Below are 19,061 nucleotides of genomic sequence, written 5' to 3'. Positions count from 1 at the left end.
ATGTTCGGTTGCAATAATTTATATATGCGCGCTGTCCTGACGTCGTATTTCTTTAGTTAAAAATTATTGTTTCCTTTAATTGATTTATGTTGTGCCTTTTTGTTTTCCCTTCGTTTGTTTGTTTTGTATTTTTCTTTTTATATTTTTTGTTGTGCAGTGTTTCGTTTCTTTTATCTATATACTTTATACTGGTTTTTCTTTTTTGGTTTTTTTGTTCGAATTAAATGCTTGCTTTTAGTGTTAATTCATCACAATTTGTATTTATTATGTTTTTTGCTATTATTGTTAATATTATTTAATTGCAGTGTTTATTATATATTTATATTTGCTATTAACATTTACATTATGTAAATTTTCACTATTTAAGTTCTGCTTGAATTTAGTTGGAAATTTTGAGTTGACTTTTTGTATTTTTTTTTGTTAATTTTGTTTATAGCATGCGAGTTCTGCAAAAGAAAATTGTTGAGAAGCCCAAAATTAAACGAAATCTATTGAGGGTTTCTTGGATGGGCAAATTGTTGTTGGGTGTGTGTTGGAAGAAGGAATCTATTTATTTACGCTAAAATTTTTGTATATTAAAATTGGGGTAAAGGCTTAGCACAGCAGCTGCAATGAATGTTGTGTTGATGTTCGATGAATATAATTAAATGTGTATTTTTTGGGTGAAATGTAATTTAAAATTTAATTAAAGCGAAACGTAACGAAACGAGAAGCATCAGCAAATTGCCGAGCAAACAAAAATATAATTTTATGCGACAAAACTTTGCTCAAAAGATAAGAAAGAAAAAAAAACATACCCTTGGGATGAGCGGTATCTAAATTGGTCCAGAGGCCAGCCAAAATAAAAAAAAAAAATAAGAAAACCGTTTGGGAAAAGGAACACGAAGACAACAGCCAAAATGGCCAACAGAACAAAATAACGCAACGAACTGAAATTTTAAACTGGGCCAATGAAGGGCAAACTCGAGAAGTCGATTCCCTTGTGGCTCTTACGCTGTCGCTCTAACGAGACTATTTATGCTAAATAGTTTTCGAGTTAAAAATTCAAAGGACTGGCGAAAGAGAATGTCGAATTAAATTAAAAGCGAATTGTGAATGCTTAAATAATATGTTTATAAATGTGTATCCTTACTTCGGATGCCGATACACATTAGAGGGGAGCAGAATCGGAAGAAGTCGGAAGGACTGCGAGACAAAGGTGCTGAAATGTTTGTTTCACCGGCTTGGCTTCCGTTGCCACATTTTAAGAATGCTAATGTGGCCCCGTCGCTTCCGCACCATAATTGAATGAGAACGTGCCGAGCTTTTCACTGGTCCCTCAACCCCACACAGAGAAGAGGAGGCAAAAAACAAAAAAAAAGAAAACCAAAAACCTGTGCCTCTACGCTTGGGCCGCGCTGCCTGGGGAGCAGGATATATGCGGCAAGCAAGAGAAGAAGAAACTTTGCAGCGCAACATACGCGAATAAAATAACCAAATTCAATTCATAAAATATTCAGAAAAAAAGCAAATAAAGAAGAGCGAAACCAACAGCAACAACATAAAGATGGGCAAAATGTACAGAAATTTTCATACAAAACAAGAGCAAGCAACACACACAGAGAATGTTGCTAAAGTCTAGTAAATACGTATACGTAATATGTATGTATGTTTGTTATATAGATGAAGCGACTCTGAATCTGATGTCTAAAGTAATGTTTGTGTAAGTCTCTCTGTGTGTGTGTGTGGGTGGGTATTGCAGTTGGGTTGGGGCCAAGTAAATGATACCAAACATTTTATGTGTATTGGTGCAATGCTCTTTTTGTCGGTGTATCGGTGTGTGTGTGTGTGTGTGTATACACACACATTTTTTGATAAGGCAAACGTAGACGGAAATGGCATAGGAAACGGAGGCTGGCTAGCGAGCCGAGCCAAGGCGAGGTGAGACAGAGAGCGAGAGAGAGACAGAGAGAGAGCGAACGAGAAAAAGTATGAGAGAGAGAGAGAGAGGGAGCGAGCGAGAACAGTTGCTGTGCTTGAGCCAAGGCAGTGAAGTGTACGAAATTTGTGGAGTGTGTAGAGAGATGAGACGAGGCATTCTATTGGGGGGTGGTGAGTGGGTAGTTACTAGTGGGTGGGGGCAAAAAGGTAGAGAGATGAAGTGGCTGGGGGAGGGTGTTCAACTAGAGAGGGGTTGGGGTCATCAGGTGTAACGGGGATGGTTGCTAGAGCACTGGCTTTGAAGGCTTTGCCTTCTTCGTACTTACTGCAAAGTTGTTGCTGTAGTTGTAGTTGTTGCTTTTGCTGCTGCTGTTATTGTTGCTGTTGTTGTTATTGTTGATGCTGATGTTACTGTTATTGTTGTTACTGTTACTGTTGTTGTTGTTTGACTTTTGTGTTATGCGTATCTAACTCGTTGTTGTATTGTGGTTATTGCTGTTATTTAATTTTATTGTAAGCATTTGCAGTTGGTTGTTGTTGTTCTTGTTGTTGTCGAGAGTCAAAATCAATAATGAAATTATACGAATCCTTATTTCTTATTGTTTTCTTTATTTGCTTCACTGTTTATTCTGTTTCTTTTTTCTTTTATTTTGGGCGAGGGTTAACTCTGCACTTGTGTGTTTCAAGCAAAAGTCAAAGCACTTGCTGCAAACGTAGTAGACCATAGATTATTAAGCCAGCTGTCGCCGTTTCATTCAATTTCCACACACACACACATTCGCACACACACACACAGTCACACAAAACGCACATGGGTGAGAAGATAAACACGAAGCATGAAATCAGATTAATTTAATTCAATTTGCAGCGCGTTTCGTTTGTCGTTTGGCAAATCATTGATAATAATTTTGGTCAAATCGATTTTGAAATGCGGTTGCCTTGGCTGTTTTGGCTGGATGTTCGATTGCTCGGTTGGTTGGTTGGTTGGTTGGTTGGCAATCGAGAGAAACTGGAGACACTGCGGTTGTTGCTTCGCACGAAGGCGAAGCCAGTCAATGACAACCGACTATCGAGAACTGAGAACCGAGAAGCGAGAAACGAGAAACGACAACCAAGAATCGAGAGACCGAGGAGAGTTCGCACAACTCGCAAATTCGCAGCTCGCTGTTCACGATACGAATGAGTGAGATTCGTGCTCGTTGTACGAGCAACTCCCACATACACACACACACACACACACACATACGCACGCACACACAGCGGCTCCGGTTTCTGGTAATGGGCTCTTCCTTTTGCTCTGCTCCAAGCTGACAATATGCAAAAAATCAGCAGCAGCAACGACGACGAGCTTAAATTCAATGGCATGAAAAAGTCGCCATTGGGCCGCGAGTGTGTGTGTCGTTGTATGTGTGTGCGTAAGCGCGCGTGTGTGTGTGTGTGCGTGCCTTGACAACGATTTGCCTTGAGTTGATTTTTTCCTCTGGTTTTCAATTTTATTTTCTTTTTTTTTTTTTAGCATGTGGCGTGTAAAAATCAATTTGAGTCCAAGTATTTTTTTTCTGTTCTTCGCTTGGCTTTTGTGTTCTTTTGCCTTTTTAGCTTCTGCCAGTGGCCACAAAATTTCACTGCCTACTAAAACGGAGAGTTTCATACGCCAGCAGTTGGGTAACTATTTCTTTTGGCTGGGCACCCCAAAAAAGTTTTGTGCACTTGCTTTCGAAATTAAAAAGTTTTTCGTTTGCTTGTTTTTCGTACATTCATTTTAGCTTCACAGTTCGTTCATTTCTTCTTTTTCGTTCTTGTTGTATATATATATATATATTCTTCTATTTTTTTGTTGTATTTTGCACTAGCTTGCGCCGTATGGCAGCAGCGAGGACGACGACAACAACAACGGCGACGAACCAGGATGAGCCCGTTGTAAAAGTGTGTGTGCAGCAACCATCGTCGTCGTCGTCGTTGTTGTTGTTGTTGCTGAAGCGCTGCTTTTACTGAATGCTGCTGCTGTAGCTGTAGCTGCTATAGCTTTAGCTTTAGCTTTAGCTGCTGCTGCTGCTGGTTTTGTTGTGTACCCGTCCTATCCAGGCAAGGGCTCGCGTTATACTGCCACAGTTCCAGCCAGCAAGGTGCACAATTATAGACTAAACTCTGAGTTATCAGCAGCAGTCGAACAATGCTGCTAAGCTCTCGCAGCTGAATGCAGCAGCACAGTCAACTCCGCAGCAGCAGCAGCAGCAGCATCGCAAGCAGCAGCATCGCAAGCAGCAGCAACAGCAACTTTTCACCTAGCAATCAATTTCCGGTGCAGATGCCAACTTTATGGGCGCATTGAATGCGTGCGAATGCGACAACTATACTGCGCACATTTTAAGCTGCCTTCTTTTTATTTTGTGTGTGGTGGGTGTCTCTTTCCAACAACTGCTCTTGTTGTTGGGATGATGCTGTTTTGCTGAATCTGTGCAGAATGCTGTACAGCACATGCGCACTGCTCGTTTACCGTTACAGTGAAAATTTGTAGGCTTCTCCACAGCGTCGACGTCGCTGCCAGCGTCGTCGCTGACTGCGCTGCTATATTTGTCTAGCAAAAGGAGAGTAAAGCAAGAAGCAGAAGCAGAAGCAGAAGTAGAAGAAGCAGAAGCAGGGCTTGCAAAAATATTCGTAATTTATGGCGCAATGTCTGCGCCACGTAGTCGTTAACCCAATCATCGCCGGCGTTGCCCCGTCATCATCATCATCAGCATCATTGTGATCATCATGATGAGCATCATCATTATTATCGCCATGAACGAGTTGCTGCCGCAGTCGTTGCTTCTGCTTCTGCTGCTGTAACTTGCTGCGGTCGCATTGCTAAATCATGCCAACGGCCATAGTCCAAACTAAAGTAGGTGACTTGTGTCCACACACACACACAGACATAGACATACACACAGAGAGAAAGAGAGAGGAAAACGGACATAAAGACAGAGATAACTATGCCCACTTCTTATTTGACAACCGCATGCGGGCCTCTTGGCAAAAGGAATCATGGCCAAAAGGAAAGAATGCCGAAGCCGCAACCTAATTACTTGTGGTAAGCTGCCCAGTTGCCGAAGAATGTGCAAACAGCAGTTAGGCAAAAGGCACAAGACACAACGCACAACACACGAGGCACACAAAGCACAAGACACAAGAGGCATGTTGTAGGCAGTTTGGTGGCAAGCACTTGTGTGAGTTATGGAATCTGTGCTGAAGCACTGGCAAATAATTATGAAATGTTTGTGCACCGAACGAGGCTCAAAGACAGACAGACAATCGATTGATTTACAAGGACAACAGTCCCCTCCTCCCCACACCTTCCCTCTCTTCTCGCTTCGCAAATAGAAGCAAATGCTGTCACGTTTAATGCGCAACATAACAGGCTTTTAATTAATGCACAATAAAGTGCACGGCGTGCTACAATCCCGTCAAGTGCTACAACAAATCGGAATACATTTCGCCCAAGGTTTCGCTGTGGCGCAGCCTCACTTCCCCTTCCCCCTTTCCCATCCCCATCGCATCCCTTGCCCACATTCAAGGCAGTCATCATCAGGCGACAGAGTGTAGGTCAAGGCCTGAACAGATGTAATGACTGTGGAGATGGGCCACGTTGGCCACGATGTGAGCTATAGACTATAGCCAATAAACTATTAACATAAAGCTGTCGATGTCGTTCGTCGTTTTTGGTCAAAGAGCAATTTGGTAACGAATGTCGATTTCATCGCACTGCCAATAGAATTTATTCGCAGCCAGCACACAACAACAACAATCTAGACACGTGTGTGTGTGAGTGTGAGTGTGGCCAAAAGGGGTTTGCTTAATGTGTCAGTGGGCCGGGGACACGGAATGGGCCAAAAGGAGGGCTTGGCCAGAACGTTTTGCTTGCGTCCGGGCCAATTCTCGACACAGGTATGGCTGTAGTTTGTGGGCTTGGCATTTAGCCTGCATGCTTGTTGACACGTTTAAATGTTGACTCACACACACACACACAGGCACACACACGCACGCAGAGAGGAAACACAAACATTCACACACACACACCGACAGAGACAGAGAGACGTATATAATTTTTCGATAGTTGCAGTTTCTGCGCGTTTCTTTGACAAATCACAAACAAGTCAAAGTTACAACGAGTTCAGCTGCCGTGGGGAGGGTGGAAAAAGGGTCAGAGATTGTTGCCAGATAAAGCATTGAATGCAAATTCGATAGCCATTTGTAAATTGATTTTGACATCAGCAAATTCTAGTGTCTAAATATTAACAATGGATAACAATTCAGTGGCCTAAAATGTAGACAAATAACTCGTAAAACTTTATGACTATGACTAGCAAACAGATCAAATAGAGTATTGGAATAGCAAAGTACTATAACAATAGAACTTTAATTTGCAATTATAAATAGTTAAATCTAGCATTGATTAAATAAAGCTGATTATTTTATAGACACAATTAAGGATGTTATTTCATTATTATTTATAAAGCATGGCAAAAGCTTAACTAATATAAAAATAACTAAAACTTGTATGACTATAACTTCGCATTTATTTTGCAATAAAAACTTAAACAAATAAAGCAAATAAATAGCAAACTTTTGTCTTTTCATTTGAAATATTTGATAACCACAATTGGGAAAACTTAGTTACAAAATTACGTATATATAAAAAAAATGTATGACTGTGTTATAAAAAGCAATGTTTAAAATATATTTGAATCCGCTTTCTAGTTTTAAATTAAAGTCAAAACCAGCAAAGTTTAAAACTTATTTATATCAGCTTTGTATTTCACAACAATTCAATTATAATTGTAGAACCTTTAAGATATATTAATTCTATTTTATAAAATGTTACAATAGTGCTATATGAATAATACTTATCAAATAGTGCTATACTAAACCACAACTCAACTACAACACAAATTTCAATGGAAGCTTAGGGTATCCTAAAGTCGCATATTTCCGCATTGTCAGCAACTGTTTTGCATAAATCATAGCGTGCTTATTTGCTTGCACACTCAACTATCTCACTTTCATTTACACTATTCCCCTGCTTGCCGTTATTCTATTTCTGATTTAAAAACACACAAAAAAGAAACCCTTTGGGCAGCTTTGTCGACTTCTCTTCTTTTTTCTCTCTACGTGGTTGTCTTTCTAGTTAAATTGCGCTTTACTTGAAGATAATATCTCAAAACAACTGTGAGCATGGCAAACATAGTGAAGAAGCAAAAAAAAGGCATTAGTTATGCATATCTTCATTGTTCGAGTATTGAGACCATTCCACAATTGTTACGAGTTCAATCTTTATTCTCCATTTGTCTTTCCTTATACACAAATTAAAATTGCTTTTACAAACAAGAGCAATTCCATTGAACCTCTTTCATTTCTAAGCAGTTCTTAGACTGCATAGAAAAAAGGATTCTTAATGAAAGATCAGGGTATCGCACCCACAACTTATTTATCAAGATTCGTTCCAGATCGCTTCAATTCCCACTCAAAACTAGAACTCGCGACTCTTCAGGGACTCATTACCGTATATTATGAGGGAGGCAGGGGGGATAACAAAAACAAGACGCAGCGCAAGTTGTGCATTTGAAAGTTTTTGCTTAACTGAAAAGGGCAAAAAGCATTTTTCATTCAATTATGCTAAGTTCAAGTTGTTGTAAGTTTTATATACACACATATAACTTTGCCAAGACGGATTACGCATCTTAATAGAATTCTGTTGAATTCGTGGGCGGCCAACGATGTTGATGATGATGATGATGATGTTGATGATGTATGTGTGCGGGCTTAGAAGGAAGAAATGATTTACCTGCTGGTGGAGGTTGTTGTAGTATCGCGTAATGTGTGGTGGCAAAAGTTCAGCTGTCTCTAGGCCAATCCATTGAAAGACGCTTAGCATTTGTGGCATCGATGTGGATGTGGTTGTTGTTGCTGCCGTTGTGGTCGTTGTGGATATGCTGTCACAGCAACAACAACAAATCTCCTCCACCTCCACCACATCCCCCTGCCGCCATGTGTCTGCCTCCTCCTCATCGAGGAAGAGGGCTGCTGTCGCCGTCGTCGTCGTCGTCGCCTCCTCTTCGGCCTCGTCAGCCATTCAAAAACTTCTATGCTAATTTCGTTTGCTTTTGTCGATTTTGGCCGTTTTATAATTTGTTCGCTTTCATTTTTTATAGTGGCGCACATTTGAATTTAAATTGAGTTATAGACGCACAAACGATGACAGCAGCAGCGGCAGCGGCAGCCGTGGCATCAACAGAGGCTGTGGCACTTTGTTGTGCTGCCAATTTATGAGCAGCGCCACAGCGCGTCCCCAACGTCGCCACATGGCGTCGCTTGAGGTTGAGGTTGACGTTGAGGGTGCGACGTCGTCAATGACAACGGTAACGGTAGCTGCTGCTCCTGCTGTAGTTGTATTTGTAGCTGTAGCGGTTGCCCTTTTTGTCAATTGCTCCCATGTGGGTTTTGCCGCCAAACACGTGGCTGTAAACTTGGTCTACGCGCGCCTCGCTCGCTAGAGGAGGTTACTGCGGAAATTCGCGCGTAATTGGCACACTGACACGACACACTACACACTCCAGAGACAACTTCTCGTCCGCGTCCGCATCCGCATCCGCATTCGGATTCGCGTACCGTTCGTTAATTGGGTCAAGCGAGAGGGCGCGGGGCAAAGACGTAGAAGAATGGAAGTGAGTCACTTGAGAAATAGACTCGAGTCAACTTTACTTTACTTGACGAAGGTTTCACCGCACTATATATGTATATACATATATATATGTATATTCCCAGAGCTTTGTTTAGCCAACCCTTTTCTTTGTTGTAGAGGGAAGGAAGGAGTAGAGTATAGAGAGATGTGGGCAGGTCTGTCGCGAAATCGCTCGTTAGGCGCCTCTTTCACACATCACTTGGCAAGTGTCAAATAAATCCAACTCGAGGCAGACGACGATGTTTCGTTCGTCGTCGTTCCCTCGCGGCGCAGTCGCCGCAAACTAAACTGAAATGTGTGCGCGCTTTTTGTTTAAGTCAATCACGGATGCTCGGTTGGTTTGTGCAACGCAGACACTGACACAGTTCCACACACACACATACACTCACGCACGCTTCTAGGTGTGTGCGTGCGTGTGTGTATAGGTATTTGCATTGCCCCTGCAGCAGCACTTTTGGCCAACGATTGCGCTCGCTGCACTTTGCAGATGGCAAGAGAGAGTGGGAGAGAGAGAGAGAGAGAGCGAGAGCAAGTGTGCAAGCGAGAGGGCGCAAGAGAGTGCCATGCAGTGAGATTTGCAGTGCAGAAGGCTTGGACTGCGACCGAAGTCCTTATAATAGTTGTTGTTTTAACTAACGCGCCCAACACCATCGCCTCCCTCCCTCTCTCTCTCGCTATCCCTTTCCCTCACCCTCCTCTCTCTCACTCTTGCTCTCTCACGCTCTGCTGTATATGTACACAGCATTAACACATTCACTCATTGCTAGCTGAGCCTGCGTTTTGTGCAGTTGTTCATATCGTCTGTCATTTATATCCATCTTCTCATTTTTTTTTTTTTGTTGCTGCTTCTTCGTGTTTTTTTCCCATGAATTTATGAAAATGAGTCGCTGGCAGCAGCCGAGCACAGCTTGCGTCACACACAAAGCGACTGATAGACAGTTGGACAAGTGGACAACGAATCGTCCGGCCGAGTCCGATATAGAAAGCGAATGGAAACAATTGAGTTGCGAAAGCAAGGCTAGGAAATACCCTGTAGAAAAACTGCTGTATACATTATTTTTGAAGATGTACAGCATACTTGCTTAAAGACTCTAAACAACAAACCGAATATAGAGCCACACATTTAATAATATGCAACTCTATAGTAAGCAATAAAAGACATCAAATTTGATTCTAATTTAAAATTATAATGAATAAGAAACCAATAAAAGATTCTAAATATTCGAATATCTAATCGTATCATTTTTACTACGCGATAAAGCTTTTAAATCTTTTTTTATCTAAAACAATAAACCAAATATCAACCAATAATCCCATTCACTCTTAAGCCGCAAGTTTCTTAACGGCAAATTCTTTAGAATTTACTCAAAATCCCCAAGCAACAATGCTCTTTGCATAGCTCCAGAAACACAGATATCCGCTGTTGCTCATTAAAAATACATTCGCTTCCCCATAGACCTTGCAGCTGTTGTCACTCACACACACACACACACGCACACTCCCTGGAGATATGAATTATGCGTTCAACTGACTAATCGATGGCTCAATCAATATGATTTCTTATATTCTTATATGCAGCAATATTGCTTCTGCAAATTATTAATAATTATGCGATATGCTGCATAAAGTAGTGACAAAACCCCTCATTGCATAAACGTTATTTGCACAGGGTATGAAAAAGAATAAAGCACTGCCGTTCAGCAGCAAAAAGTGTAGTCTGCTTCAAGGAGCAATTAACGACAGTAGATGGCACAGAGTTATGGCGTTCATATCGCACACAGCCCAGGCACGGCTCGCAGTGTGGAAAACGAGGTTATACCCTAACTTATGGTTGTGTACGAATGCAAAACAATTGGGAAGCAATCAGTAAATCAATGGAAATTATTCAGAATTAATATTCATTGCATAATTTAAACTATTCATAGTAAAATAATTCAAACACTCAAGAAATAAATAAAAAGAAGCACCTAATTTATAGGCTTCTACTTGTATGTCCTACATAATCGAAGTAAATCATTTAAAATATATAAGCAATTACATCCAAACAATAATTTAATTTTTATCTTAGATCCTAATAAATCATAAATTTAGAGAAATAATTTAAACACATAATAATAAATACGTTTAAAAACATAATAAATCGTCAAAAACGTTCCAAGTAATTTTCTAGTTTATAACTTGTACATATATTAAACCAATTAAGGTTAACGGTGAAATAATTAATGATTTAGCTCGTATCTTACGTTGAACATCAAAGTGACTCATTCAATTTAATAAATAGTTTAAGACTCTTTGAAATATATACTTTAGTTGGATATACAATTCCAAATAATTTAACAAATAAATAGAGCAGTGTAATAAACCAGTTTTTACCTTGTAAACTTAAACATCTAGCAACTCATTTATTTAAACAAAGGGTTTAAATTGTAATCCTTGAGAACATTGTGCTTTTTTGACAGTTCATTTAAAGTATTGAAACAAATATGGTAATACAACAGAGAAACAATCTCGTTTTCATATTCTATATTTAAACACATCACAGATAAATACGATAAAAATATGCATTTTCAAAACAAATGTCTGTCTAGACATTTCATAGAGGAAGGGTATTTAAAGTTCGTGCGACAGCCTTAGGCTTAGGTAGGTCATTTTCTTTTTTGTTGTTTTTGCTTTTTTCGTGCAATCGTTAAATGTTTTTCTGCCCCTTCACCACTCGCCGTTGGTCTGTTGCAAATGTGTGCGGCACACGCCTGCGACGAGGCGCGACACGACGACAGCGACAGCGACAACTACGGCGACGGCACTTGAGTTTTGTGTAGCATACTTTTCTGCGCAAAAAGCCTTTAGGGAAGTGCCCGAAGCACTGCTGATGCTGAGCTGGTCCTAGAGTTGGAGCTGTTGAGCCAGCAGCAATGGCAACAGCAACGTCCGAATTTCATTTAGGTTTATTCTGATTAAATTGTTTGTATTTTGGTTGCATTAGCAGGCGCAGTTTGTTTAGACAAGCAGTATATATAGACTATTCGAGTAGTAGAGTAGAGTAGACTAGCGTATATAGAGTGTTGAGCTTACTACTATATATGCATGGCTCTGTGTCGTGTGTCTGGGCTCTGTATGTGTGTCACACTGTTTGGCCGAAGGATTAGTGATTGCCTGCGCTGCGGGAGTTGCTCGTGGTGGTGGCTGTGAAAGTGTGTGTGCGAGTGTGTGTGTGTGGGTATTTGTATACATTTGCCTGTTTGCTGGCACTAAATACATTTCAAATTTGTTTTGGCTTATGCTAAACCGAACTGTAGAGTGGACCACAGATTGATATGACCACATGCCCAGCAGTTTATTCACTGACTCTGATGGCACGATGGCACACGGGACGTATGCGTAATGCAACAATGCATACAATCATGTGCTTGAGCTGACAACAGCTTGCCACAAAATAAAGTATAGCAGACTTTGTGTACACAAAATAAATACAATACTAGTAAAATGCCACTCACCTGCAAGTGCGGCGCGGCAAGGAGCTGCATCAGCTCATCCTTGGCATACTTATTGCCCACACCAACGCCCACCGATGACAATAGCTCCAGGACATCGCGACTGCGCGCCACAGCCTCCGCTGTGGGTGCTCGACCATTGGTCGTGATGACCGTCGACCCGATGCGATCGAACAGCTGCAGAAATTGCTGCAATCGTCCATCGCGCAGCATATCACGCAACACATCCGCATCCACATGGGCATCCTGCAGCGAATAGATGTCATCCAGACAGTCCAATATTCGTTGCACCGCCTCAATGCCCGCCTCCTCGTCGGCCCATTCATCCGGTGCGCCTGCAATGGGCACTGCAACAGATAAGTTCATAGTTCAATACGACGACAGAGCTCAATTGTTCTCGAGCTGAATCGAAAGCACTCACTGTCTGCATCACTGGCATACAGTGGATCCATGTTGGTGCCACCGGCAATCGCTTGCACAGCGCCCTTGAGCTTGCGTCGCGCATTATAGCGCTTCAATTCCTCAACAGTATCCGCCAGATGAGTGCGCTGCAATTTGTCGCGATCACGTATCCAGGGATGCTCCAGCACCTCGGTGATTGAGAGTCTGTGATGTGGATTGGCCGCCAGCATTTTCATGACTAGATCCTTGGCATTGGCCGAAATTGATTTCCATTCTGGTGCCTCAAACTGCAAATGCAAATAACATTGTAAATTCTTCTCTTTGATTAAAACTCACATCACACTCACCGAAAGTCTGCCGCGTGCTATCGACTGTTGCAGCCGCACACCGGAGCCCAAAAATGGCAGACGACCCGAGAGCAACACATGCAGCATAACACCAGCGCCCCAAACATCGCAGCCCTTGCCATACAGACGCCTGGTGACCACTTCCGGCGCCATATAGTGCGGACAGCCGACGCGTCCATGTGTTTCTATGGTTTCGCGTGTGCCCGGCAACTGTATCGCCGAACCGAAGCCGCCCAGTTTCACTGGCGCCGAGTTGTCCACGGTGGCCAGCAGGGCACAAGCGGGTCTCACATCCCTATGCAGTATATCGTTCTCATGGCAATAGCGCAGTGCCTCCAGTATTTGCCGCATATAGTGACTGCAAAGCAGAACGGAACGAAAATTAAAAAAAAAGAGCAACAAATTTCAATTATTCAGCATTCATAAAAGCAACTAATTGGTTTGTATATTAAATTTTAGTCAGTTTCCACTAATTGCCATAGTATACAATAAAATTACGGAGCATTCTGCAGCTTCCCTATTAACGAAAACTTTGTTATCCTATTGCAAGTATGAAAAGTATCTATTACATTTAAAGTGAACAATTTCAATTTCATAAATCATTTCTGAAATTATCTTGGCTTTCAATTTTAGCAACTACTTTTTAGTTAAACAGTTGTAAAGCGTATTTAATAATAAATTTGACAATGCCTTGTTAATTCATTAAAAAGGTACTATGTTTTTAAATTTGATGCATTAACACGATTAAATATAAAATGTTTTGTTGGCCTATACTTTGTCTTGCTTTGTATTTTGATTTTAATCATAATTAATCAATAGTATCATACATTTTAACTAATAGTTGAAAAACTATACGAAACTGACGTGATATTTATTATCTATACTCAGCAACTACCTAATTTATATTATATGTATATCACAATTTCTTTTGTATTTTCAAATTTTAAATTGCAACAAACTTAACAGAACATTTTTGTTTTAGCTTTTTGAATATACAATCTTTGAAACGATACTTAATTATGTAGCTTTGCTTTTATCGACATTTAACAAATGACATGTGATTTATGAATTGAATAGAGAATCGTAAATTATCTCAACATTAATAATTCAGTTTTGCTAAAATTTAAAATGCATCTGCTGCAAAAGCAATGAATCTCTTTAAGTGCACAATAAGTATGTGCAGTAGAAATAAATGAAGCTCTTCTTGTGCTAATTGGCAGCATCGTGAAGCTGTTCAATTGTTATCAATTGAGGTACGCTTGCATTCTTCATTCACAAAAAGAGAGCACAGAGCACACAGAACTCAAAACGAAATAATAGAATAATTTGCATTATAATAGCATCATAATTGGGTATGTTGCCATGCTTACCAAGCCACCGCCTCGCTGTAGACAAAACCTGCGACGGCGCGTCGCACAACCTCAAAGCACAAATCGGAGCCTTCCATGCTGCAAGTAAAGGACGTATATATATATATATTTAAGTGGCCTAAATACAAATGTATATGTATAGAGAAGTGTGTGAGTTTGTGTGGGAGTTTTACTTACAATTCAAAGACCATGTAGAGCATGCCCTCGGAACTGTAGGTTTCCAGCAGCTCGACGATGTGCGGATGCTTTAGCATGTGACATATTGTGGCTTCGCGTTTCAGATCTGTAATGGCGCGCAATTAGTTGATATCAGAATGAGTAACATTTATATGGATGCCCATCTTCCAGCTTCCAACCCCTCTCTTCCTTTTCGACACCAGCTGGTCGAGAAGCTCTAATGGATTTTGGGGCGGCTGACTTATGTGCCTGCCATGTATCATTTAGTCAATATTCCCCTAGTCAAAAGACATCGCGTTGCATTTGAGCAATTTCTTTTTAATTGGACCAGTTGCGACTAGTTGTAACTGGAGGAGCTATCCTGTCATAGCCCGACATCCTGTTCGTCCTCCTTCCGACTGTCAGGACAACATTTGGGAGCACGTGCGAAATTTGCTGTGTTCTTGCCGCACAATTAGCAGCAACAAATTTCATATAATTCAGGCAGATTAATTATAATTTATTCACTCAGAGCGTACTCGAGGGGTTGGCTCACTGGCAACTGGCTGGCAACTGGCAACTGGCATGTGGCATGTAGCATGTGGCAAGGTCACTTACCCGCTGTGCTCAGTCCTGGACTGGCCGTAAATTTGGCCACATCAACGATTTTCACAGCAAACTGCTGGTTCGACTCTCTGTGTATGCAACGCCTCACAATGGAGAATGGACCCCTGCAACAGACAAACACACACACACACACAGAAAAAAGAAGGTGTAATACACTATTTAGTAAAAGTTCTCAAAAACCACAAGTGGCGAATGTCCTTTTTATGACCTCGTCCAAAAAACTAGGCCTTGTCTCAATGGCGATGGCGATGACGATGATGATGATGATGATGATGATAGTGGTGAGATTGGAGATTGTTGTCGGTCGACTAACTAATTCAAGTAGTCGACAGAGAGCCGCATAAATATTAATGCATAATGTAAAAGTCGACACCAGCAGCAAACTTGTTTGGCCAACTTTTGACTCACTGCCAAAAGACAGAGAGTGGGATGCTCTGCTGAATGAAATGGATGGATGCTCCGATGGATGTTTGGTTGTGGAATGCGGCTTCATTACCAATTGTATCGCGTGCCGGGCGTCGACAGATGATTTAGTGCGTAAAACGCATAATGAGATATGGCATCGACAACAACAACAAGAACACCGAAAACACATTGAAAAGATCCCAAGAAAAATGTAACTTACTTGCCAATGACCTCGCAGAGCTCGTAAACATCGTCAAAGAGAATTTCGTCTTCGGTCATTTTGAATAATTGATGAATTAATGCCTGTGCCTGACTGACTGACTTGCTGACTAACTCGACTGGCTAGCTGGCTGACTCAATTGCTTTCTGGAATATTGATGATCTGCACCCGGCTGATGGGGCAGAGAACAACAGTTGTTGCGCCTCCTTCTCCTCCTGTTCCTGTTTCTGCTCCTTCCTCAGATACTTCAATGAACTTTCGTCTCGAGTTGTGAGTTCTGAGTTGTGAATGTTCTTGTTCTTGTTCCTGTTCAGTTTGTTACTTCGTTGTTATTGATTGCGTTGTTGTTGTTGTTGTTGCTGTTGTTGTTGCTGTTGTTGTTGCTTCCACTGCTGCTGTTAAAGATTCATTTCGTCACATGTAACTGCAAAAAGGACACAAGAAAGTTTTTTAATGTTATAGCTTGTGGATCGCAACAGAGAGATAAAAACGGAAATCGAAATGGGCATTCATTAGGTGGACCAAGGGGATATCAGAGAGTGGGAGGGATGGATGGAGACGATGTGTCAATCACAGGTGGCTGTGAAGTGCTGCAGCCGAAAAACCCAAATCAATTACAGCCACAAAAATCTCGAAAATGTTATCAATGAGCCCCCAAAGGAAGTCTCACTGTCATCACACTGAACAATACGTGGAACGAGGCTTCGACGATTTGAATTTTCGAACGGAAATGATTTCCTGTGGTCTGCCGCACCAAAAACGCACAACAACAAAAAAAAACTGCGAAGGAAAAAGGTAAACAAGCCACTCAGTCAGTGTTACACTGTCCAACCCAGTTGCGGTTCATAGTTAAACAATAGCTGCTAAATAGTACCCATGTTTTCCTTTCTCTCTCTCTCTCTCTCACTCCTTTTTGCACGCCAATAAGCGTGAAATAGTTGCTCTTGTCGTTGTGTTGTTGTTGTTGGTTGAGAGCAAAGCACACTTGAAGTCGAAACACAGTTTTCGATGGTACTCCAAATTTACTGAAAAGTTGCGATTAATAGTTCACTATGAAATCGATATTTTTAGTTAACTGAATGCTAGAGTATATGTATTCTTAGTCAGTGTCAACAGCCGAGACGATCTAGCCATGCCCGTCTGTCTGTCTGACCGTCTGTCCGTATGAAACACTGGATCTCATAGACTATAAGAGATAGAGCTTTAATTTTTTTCGACAGCATTTGTTGCCACACCCACTTCCGCCCTCCCAAATCAATAAAATCGAATAAAAAGCGTAATTTTAAAGCTGCGAATTTTGGTTAAAACAATAATAACAATAGTGATTCCTGAAAAGTTGATTGCTATCATATAAGAATTGTGGAAGTTATTAAAGAAATATTTTTGTATGACCAAAAACGCCTACTTACTAGGGGTCTTAGTTGCTTTGGCTGACAATCTGATATACTGAGCTGCTTTGAATGTGGTACTATATCGTTATACCAAATATACAATTTGGTATATTTTTAGAATGTTGTAGAATTTTCGGAATATTTTGAAAATAAAACCCCAATTTTTTGCTTTTATTCAAAAGAGGGTAGAGGGTATCTCACAGTCAAGCACACTCGACTGTAGCTTTTTTACTTGTTTTATTATTATTTGTTTTAAATTAAATGAAGATAACAAAAGTATATAAACAACATTTATAAGGTTAGTTTGGAATTTAAATATTTTTAATATAAATAAAACAAATTAAAAATTATTTTTATATATTTATATAAACAGGTATGGGCTACATAAGCATGGGAAATGTTGTTGTTGTATGTACTTTTCTATGAGTACTTACTAAAATGAAAAGTACTCGGATATTTTTGTAATAGGTGTTAACACAAGAAGATACGAAATTTTATTTATTTTAATTATTTTATTTCTAATTTCAATATTTTATTCCTACATTAATATAAAATGAATATAATCTATCAAAACTAACCTTGAAAAGATTTAGCAACTTTTTTTGGCAATTTTTTTATAATTTTTAGCAATTTTTAGCAACTTTTTTTCTCAAATCTAGCAACTTTTACTCCGAAGAATCTGGCAACACTGCAAAGCACACTTGAAGTCGAAACACAGTTTTCGATGGTACTCCAAATTGGGAGAGCGCGTGGACGAAAAAGAGAGCGAGAGCGAGAGTTTGCCGACACAGTGAAGAGCGAAACGCAGGCGCAGAACAAAGTTGTCTGTGTGTAAAAATCCCAATTGGAATCGTAAAGTAAAGGAAAAAAAAAACAAGTTAGAAAAATACATAAACTGCTACGAAATTCTTACTGGGAACTAGATATCCGGGACTGCAGCACAACACAGTTATTTGAATATGCAACAATTTATGATGCAGCACCACGGGGCAGGATCAGCAAAGATGCATAAAAAAGCAAAAACGGAAGGACACACACAGATTCATATTTAATGCAGAGCGCGCAATGGGCGCGGTATAGCTCGGGGCTTGGGGCACTTCGGGGTCTCGGGCGAAGGTTTTACCTTGCTCTCGTGTGTGCTTTCTGCTTGTGCCGCTGTTGTAAAATTCCTTGACACTTTCAACTAGGCGACCTTACCACATACTCACACACACACTTACACGCATGCAGATAGACATGTGAGAGAGAAGGGGGATTTTGCTGTTCACTTGTCGCGACAAGTGCCACCGCCTCACAATTAAGAAATTGATTCTTTGTCTAGTATTTTTACAAAGGATTTGCATTGCTCAGCCGCTGCCACTACCGCCCACTGCCACCCACTTTACGCCCCATCCCTAGGGCACACACACATAACACACACCCGCATACAGTTCGTGTCTGTTTTTTATGTACAAACCTCGAATCATAGCGCCGCACACCCGAATTTTGCACAGAATTTTAGATTATGGCTTGCGACATGTCCATTACCTAATGCTCACTGTCGTTAAGAGATCACTCGATAGTTGTGCACATTCGTATTAAAGATATAAATTATTTAATATTGCTATTTATTCCTTTTAATATTTAACTTAAAACAAACACGGCCCGTGAATTGATGGCAAAGTACTGGCGTTACCAGACTGGCTGTGCAAAAAATCGAGAGTGCCACTATTGAGCGTTGAGTTTTAGCGCAGTGGCAGCGTGCTGTCGTCAATGTAAACAAAATACTGTTTTCATCGATCCGGCAACTCTCGTTGCTTACACCAAAGTGCCAACAGTATTTTCCTTTCAAATTCACAACGAATAAAAGTTGTTCATTCTGTAGAGAACATATTTAATGGAAATTTCGAATTTTTCTGTAAAACTCACCTTTTGGGTGTTAATGAACAAGTTTGTAATGTTACTTTTTGGGAATCTTCGAATTCGAAGTGCTCTCAACTTTATAAAGTTATCTGGCAACTTTCTGGCGACAGTA

At 40.6% G+C, this 19,061-nt stretch overlaps 1 protein-coding gene across 2 annotated transcripts; it reads right to left on the bottom strand.

Moving 5' to 3' along the window:
• Positions 1-192: 192 nt before the first annotated feature.
• LOC133839278 (peripheral plasma membrane protein CASK) lies at positions 193-18,727 on the bottom strand. Of its 2 annotated transcripts, none has more exons than XM_062270702.1 (9): positions 18,504-18,727; positions 15,657-16,080; positions 15,023-15,135; positions 14,426-14,531; positions 14,249-14,326; positions 12,879-13,236; positions 12,551-12,818; positions 12,133-12,476; positions 193-446 (listed from the first exon to the last, which is right to left on the bottom strand). In XM_062270702.1, exons 2-9 carry the CDS (start codon positions 15,713-15,715, stop codon positions 363-365), a joined length of 1,410 nt encoding a protein of 469 aa, XP_062126686.1. In that variant the 5' UTR covers positions 15,716-16,080; positions 18,504-18,727; the 3' UTR covers positions 193-362. The 2 variants fall into 2 exon arrangements, with proteins under 2 accessions (XP_062126686.1, XP_062126687.1); XM_062270703.1 differs by lacking the exon at positions 193-446 and adding an exon at positions 11,507-11,533 and having other exon boundaries at positions 18,504-18,726.
• Positions 18,728-19,061: the final 334 nt, after the last annotated feature.

Source organism: Drosophila sulfurigaster, chromosome 2R, assembly GCF_023558435.1.
Source record: "Drosophila sulfurigaster albostrigata strain 15112-1811.04 chromosome 2R, ASM2355843v2, whole genome shotgun sequence".
NCBI classification, from domain to species: Eukaryota; Metazoa; Arthropoda; class Insecta; order Diptera; family Drosophilidae; genus Drosophila; species Drosophila sulfurigaster.
The sequence above is the reverse complement of the archived record's forward strand: the minus strand, read 5'-3'. Positions and strand labels throughout refer to the sequence as shown.

Bases quoted from the DNA above. Each gene is read 5' to 3' on its own strand.
- LOC133839278 (XM_062270702.1), bottom strand. From the start codon at position 15,715: ATGACCGAAGACGAAATTCTCTTTGACGATGTTTACGAGCTCTGCGAG. The intron at 13,237-14,248 runs GTAAGCATGGCA...TCTGCTTTGCAG, and splicing joins TACAGCGAGGCGGTGGCTTG to TCACTATATGCGGCAAATAC. The intron at 447-12,132 runs GTGAGTGGCATT...TTTCTTTTGCAG, and splicing joins TTGCCGCGCCGCACTTGCAG to AACTCGCATGCTATAAACAA.